The sequence below is a fragment of the Scophthalmus maximus genome, chromosome 18 (genome assembly GCF_022379125.1).
Source record: "Scophthalmus maximus strain ysfricsl-2021 chromosome 18, ASM2237912v1, whole genome shotgun sequence".
Lineage (NCBI taxonomy): Eukaryota > Metazoa > Chordata > Actinopteri > Pleuronectiformes > Scophthalmidae > Scophthalmus > Scophthalmus maximus.
This window is the reverse complement of record NC_061532.1, coordinates 18655001-18661287: the sequence shown is the minus strand read 5'-3', so window position 1 is coordinate 18661287 and position 6287 is coordinate 18655001. Positions and strand designations below refer to the sequence as shown.

The window sequence follows — 6287 nt, the reverse complement described above, 5'->3', positions numbered from 1 at the left end:
TTGTGCACAGTCTCTGCACGCGCGGGGGGCGGTGCTCACGCGCCAACAGATTTTTTGCTTCCACAACTCCCCATTGTTGCTCAGCACCACCAGCTGCCGCCTCAGCATCAGCAGCAGCAGCGGCATGAACCATCCAGGACTCGGTCACGGTCATCCCGTATCTGCCAGAGCAAACAGGCGTCCCGTCGGAGAGCCGGGTCACGGTGAGCCGCCGGGTCACGACCTTTACTGACGCGGCGGCGGACGGCCGGGTCACGGCGAGCCGTCCTGTCCCCCGGTTCAGTGACATTACAGAAAAAACACTTTGGTTTGAAGTTGAGCGGACAAACTTTCGCCATAACTTGCATTTGAATTCCGCCCAGGAGCCCCCTTAAAACTCTTCTCCGCATATCAAAAAGTGTGTCCGGTTGAATTTCAGGAGGAGGAGATGCGTATGAATTCGTGCAGCACCACGAAAAACACCAAAAAGCCCCCGGGCACGAATATTCAACTCGGCGAAAGCGAGAAAAAAAAAAAAAACCCAACTAGATGCAACTAATTAGAATTCAGAAGCAGGTGCACAGACTCGGCACGATTTTGCAAATATGAATTTACGAAACTATAAAATGCAAATTCAATTAAACATCAAATTCAAAAAAATCCTCCCGTAAACACGTGTAAACCGGTTCAATCATTTATGAGAGCGAGACGGTAGAAACAAACGCTCTGATGTAATCTCGCAGATATTCACGGAATCTTTGACGTGGCATAAAAAAATAAAGATTATGAATAAATGCCACAGATGTAAAAAATATAAAAAAATAAAAGTGTGAGAAAGATCAAAGTGGCTTTCGACAGCTGACTGAAAGTATGTGTGTGGGGAGGAGTGTGTGTGTGTGTGTGTGTGTGTGTGTGTGTGTGTGTGTGTGTGTGTGTGTGTGTGCGTTTCCACAAGTGTCTGGAAGTTTTTATGTTTTTTTTTATCTGCTGTGATGTCGTAAGAAGGCAGTGGTCTGTCGGAGCGGAGTGTGCCCCCCCCCGCCTTATCTTCTCCGCGGTTAAGAGGATTTTTCTATTTTGGTTGTTTAATTGAATTTCTCGGAGCAGAGACGGACAACATTGGTAATTTGGTGGATTCTCTATGAAGAAGAAAAAAAAATCATAATCTAAATTGGAGGATTAATCACAAAGCTCTGAGAGCTGCAGCTGAGCTACTGTCGGACAGCGTGTGTGTGTGTGTGTGTGTGTGTGAGTGAGTGAGTGAGTGAGTGAGTGAGTGAATGTGTGTGAGTGAGTGAGTGAGTGAGTGAATGGGTGTGAGTGAGCGCGTGTGTGTGTGTGTGTGTGTGTGTGTGTGTGTGTGTGTGTTAGGTGTCACGGTGTGTTTTGTTGCCTCTGTATTTCCAGCATCTGTTTATGTGAAAGATTAATCCGTGTCGTATGTGTTTGGTGTCACGTGTTTCTGCGTGTGTACGCGTGTGTGTGTGTGTGTGTGTGTGTGTGTACCTGTAGTGTCTGGTGTCCCTCAGGGCTCGGTTGCTGGGGATGCGCTCGCTCTCCCGCTGGTTGAAGGCGTACAGCGCGTACGGGTCGTCGCCGGGCTTCCAGCGCCGCGCGCTGGCGTAGCTCCGCTCGTCGAAGCCCTCCAGCATGTCGTCCCACTCCGCGTCGGAAATCTGTCGGAATCCAATCGAGTTAGTCTCCGGATATTCGAAAATTGGTAGGATGAGAATTTCACAAAAGAAACAGGAACAAGAGGACGCTCGAGATCAATCGATTAACTTTCCCCTCTACATGCTGTTATCCACCATAAATCCATTGGTCCTCCTAATTATGAGGAGCTGTATCAAAGCCGTCAATCGGCCGGTCAACAACCCAATAAATCAATAATCAAATACATCAATCCATCAATCAGTAGTCATTCAAAAAGAGTTCAGCTTCATGAAAACTGTGAGGACGTCGCTCGGATCGAAAGGTTTTGGTTTCCTCACGTTGTCTTTGCAGCGGTCGTCAGACTGGATGAGTCATGATGAATGTCACATTCTGCGTCTCGGATTCTAACCTGTGTGTGTGTGTGTGTGTGTGTGTGTGTGTGTGTGTACAGTTCTGATGTCCGTGGCGAGCGGCGTTTTAAAAAGCGTCTGGAGAGCTTTTCTAAAAGGTCACTTTACTTAAGGAAGATTGAAAAGATTCTTTGGCTCTTTGGTATTTGAACAAGACGAACGTTTGGGGACTTTGAGTTCTTTTTCTCCTCGTCTTTGTCTTTCTCCTCGTCTTGCGACTAAAAGCTGCACTTTGTCTCTCGGAAGCTCCCGCCGCCGCCGCCGCTTCCCCGACGGCTCTGCGGCGACTCGACGTCCCAATATTTCCACATCAATATGATCCGGAGCCAAGTGCACTTGATCGTTCGTTGAAATGAAAATGCTCCTGGACACCAGGGGCGATCAACTTCACTTAAAGTCGACACATCCTGCTCATATTCAGGTTCATACTTTTAATTTGCGTTACCACTTGAAAAGGTCGACACGCTCTAATGTTCAGAAGAGGCACGAGTGTTCTCACTCTGTCCATTCCTGCAGCTCCTCTCTTCACCCTCTGGCCCCGCCCCCTCCCCTGATTGGCCCAGCTGGCCCAGTCTGTTGTGATTGGCCAACCGCTTTCAGACCGTGTAGGGAATGCCACGCCCGCTTCACCGGAAAAGTGGAGATTCTCAGAATGCAGGCGGAGTTTACCCCCCAAGAGGGGTCGCAAAATAACACCGGCTGGTCCTTCTTCCTCCGGCAGGCTCCACAGATACACACATTTATGTGCACGCACACACACACACTGAAAAGGGGATTTTTGCATAATATGTCACCTTTAAAATCTACTTCACCTCATTAGTTCCAATCCGGTGTTTTGAATTCCGCTGGTGGGGAGAAGCTCAGATCACAAATTAAATCTTTCTTTCTTTCCTTTCTTACAATTAAAACGTTATTTTTTTCCCTCCCGTCTCTCAGATGTCCGGGTGAATGTGTTCTCTGAAGAGGCTCCTCAGAGCGCGCACAGCGAACAAGACGTAACGAGAATGTTCTCCGCGACTGAGTGCCGTCTGGTCGACTGTGTATCGCCACGGCGGAAAACAAAATGGAAATCAATACGACCGCCCTCGGAGGGGAAGGCAAACAACCACGGCAATTTACGGCGTGCATTTTGGCAAACGGGCCCCGATAATGTTCAGACGTGTGTAGTGCAGTTCGTAGGCCGCCGCAGCCGGAGGCGAGCGAGAGCGGCGGCGTGACCCTTTAATATGCTAATGGAGGCGAACCGTCAGACCGCCTGCATGCGAGTACCAAGTCTGAGCAACACACACACACACACACACACACACACACACACACACACACACACACACACACACACACACACAGAAGAATAAAAAGTACAAACGCTATAAAGTCAGACATAAAATGTTAATGTGGCACATGAATCCCGTTCGGCTCCAAACGGCTGGTGGAGGAAAAAACACAAGGTGGCAAGGAATTAAAAAAATAATAATAATAATACAAAACTACAGCTGCACTTTCCTGTCTGTCGGTGTGTGTGTGTGTGTGTGTGTGTGTGTGTGTGTGTGTGTGTGTGTGTGTGTGCGTGTGTTTCGGTGTTGGCGAGAGATATAGAGAATGTACATCACCTCTCTCTCTCTCTCTCTCTCTCTCTCTCATCATAAACACAACACAAAAACCCCAAGATGCAATATTTCTCCCAAACGACCACACACACTGTCACATAGTGGAGACGAATGAAGGCACACACACACACACACACACACACACACAGGGTCACTGATGGTGTGTGTCTAGCAGAGCAACATTTACGGCGAAGCAGCAGTTCGGATGGAGGGATGCGGGAAACGAGTGACACTCATCATCTTCTTCTTCACTCCTCTCTCCTCATTATTCAGCCATACGACTTGCTGATGCGACACATTGTCTAAATGGGGCCATTAGAGGCGGCGTGCGCGTGCGTGTGTGTGTGTGTGTGTGTGTGTGTGTGTGTGTGTGGTGGCTGTAACAACCGAGCATGAAGAACAAGAGGGAGGGAGAAAACGGAGGGAAAGAGTTGAAAAAAGAGAGAGACAAATGAGGAAAGGAAGGAAGGAAGACATACAGGTGAGGAGGGAAAGAAGGAGAGACAGAGAGGAAGGGGCGAGTGGAGGAGGGATGGATGTGAGGACAAGGAGGAAGGAAAGAAAGAAGGGATGGGTGATGGAGAGGACAAAAAGAAAAAACAAAGTGATGAGAGGAAAGAGAGGTAAAGGGGAAGGAGAGAACGGGAATGGAGAGCGAGGGGGAAAAGAACAGAAGGAGGAATGGATCGTCGTAGAGGAAGTAACAGAACAGAGGGATGAGAAGAGGGGGAGAGGAGAGATAAACGGACGCCAAAAGTGAGGGATGAGGAAGAAGAGATTTTTAAGAAGAGAGTGGGGAATTAAAGAGGGAGGGAAGGAAAGAGAGTGATGGAAGGGGCTGTGGGCGTGAAAGAAAAACAGAAGAGGAGGAAAGAGTGAGGGAGGGAGGGAGGGGAAAGGAGAGGCACAGGGACGAGAGAGGAGGAAATAATAGGACAGGAAGTAATGGGAAAGGAAGAGGAACGATAAAGAAGAGAGAGGGAGGTGGGGTCTCTCTCTCTGTTTAAATCTCCATCACTTCAGATTCAGACGGATGGTCGACGTTAATGTGTGAAGGCGACAGGTGGAGACAGAAAGAAGATAAGAACTTTATAAAGTCCAGACGGAGGGAGGGAGGGGAAACAGAAGAGAAGAAGAAGAAGAAGAAGAAGAGGAGAATAAAGGAATGATGACATGTGGAAGTGATCATTTAAAAAAAGACAAAAGAGCGGAGGAGGAAACGGAGCGGAGGAGGATCAGTGAAGGAAAACGAGAAGAGAAGCAGGGGAGGTGATGAAGTAATGAGAGGGACGGAGGAATGAGAGGAGGAAGTGAAGAACGACACACACACGCACACGCACACACACACACACACACACACACACACACACACAGTGTTTGTCCAGTGGTTCTTGCCTCAGGTTGGTTAATTGAATGTCTGTGTTCATGTAAGCGGTCGTGAGAGGCACTGAGAGGATGCCACGGTGCATTAGGAAGACAAGCCGTGTGTGTGTGTGTGTGTGTGTGTGTGTGTGTGTCAACGTGTAAATAGGATGGAATCCAGAGGACCTTGGACGCAGCCTCCGCTGAGCTCCTTGCGAGACGAGACACAAACAAATTCTACAAAGGGGTGAGAAAGGCCGAGCTTGTGTGTGTGTGTGTGTGTGTGTGTGTGTGTGTGTCTGTGTGTGTCATGAAGAGAGAGAGAGACTAAGAGAGCGTGTTGAGCCAAGCCACCGAGGAACCTATTAATTCATCCGGACGAGACAGACTGATACATTTAGAATCACAATGAGAAAGCTGAAGCCTGCGCGCACACACACACAAACACACACACACTGCTGCATACTTGTCTTTTGGACAGCTCACATCGGAAAAAGGCAGCAGAGGTAAAGACGGGGAGAGGAAGCGAGTATGCTAGTTGTAATAGCAACAGTAGCCCTAACTACTATGGTTGTTGTAATAGACATAATAGCAATAGCTACGATGGCTAGTTGTAATAGTCACAGTAGCAATAGCTATTATGCTAAGTGTAATAGTCACAGCAGCAATAGTTACTATGCTAGGTGTAATAGTCACAGTAGCAATAGTTACTATGCTAGGTGTAATAGTCACAGCAGCAATAGTTACTATGCTAGGTGTAATAGTCACAGTAGCAATAGTTACTATGCTAGGTGTAATAGTCAAAGTAGCAATAGTTACTATGCTAGGTGTAATAGTCACAGTAGCAATAGTTACTATGCTAGGTGTAATAGTCACAGTAGCAATAGTTACTATGCTAGGTGTAATAGTCACAGTAGCAATAGCTACTATGCTAGGTGTAATAGTCACAGTAGCAATAGCTACTATGCTAGGTGTAATAGTCACAGTAGCAATAGTTACTATGCTAGGTGTAATAGTCACAGTAGCAATAGCTACTATGCTAGGTGTAATAGTCACAGTAGCAATAGCTACTATGCTAGGTGTAATAGTCACAGTAGCAATAGCTACAATGCTAGTTGTAATAGCCACAGTAGCAATAGCTACTAGCTACAATAGCTATAGGGAGGTTTTTTGGGGGACACCATGCACTGACCACTTGTTGATCTGTGTTAAACGAACCAGAAATTCTTCTGCTTAACACATCCCTCCCTCCCTGATTCAACTGCATACACACCCC

General features: G+C 47.4%; 1 protein-coding gene across 3 annotated transcripts in view; it reads right to left on the bottom strand.

Annotated features, from left to right (window-relative positions):
• Positions 1 to 6287, bottom strand: part of galnt14 (UDP-N-acetyl-alpha-D-galactosamine:polypeptide N-acetylgalactosaminyltransferase 14 (GalNAc-T14)) — a 105504-nt gene that overhangs the window by 85196 nt on the left and 14021 nt on the right. For all 3 annotated transcript variants that reach the window (XR_004786355.2, XM_035617624.2, XM_035617623.2), the window contains exon 2: positions 1486 to 1655. Coding sequence is in view for 2 of the 3 variants with exons in the window: in XM_035617624.2 (XP_035473517.2) it covers positions 1486 to 1655 (170 nt within the window). In the remaining variant the exon portion in view is untranslated. The remainder of the gene's footprint in view (positions 1 to 1485; positions 1656 to 6287) is intronic.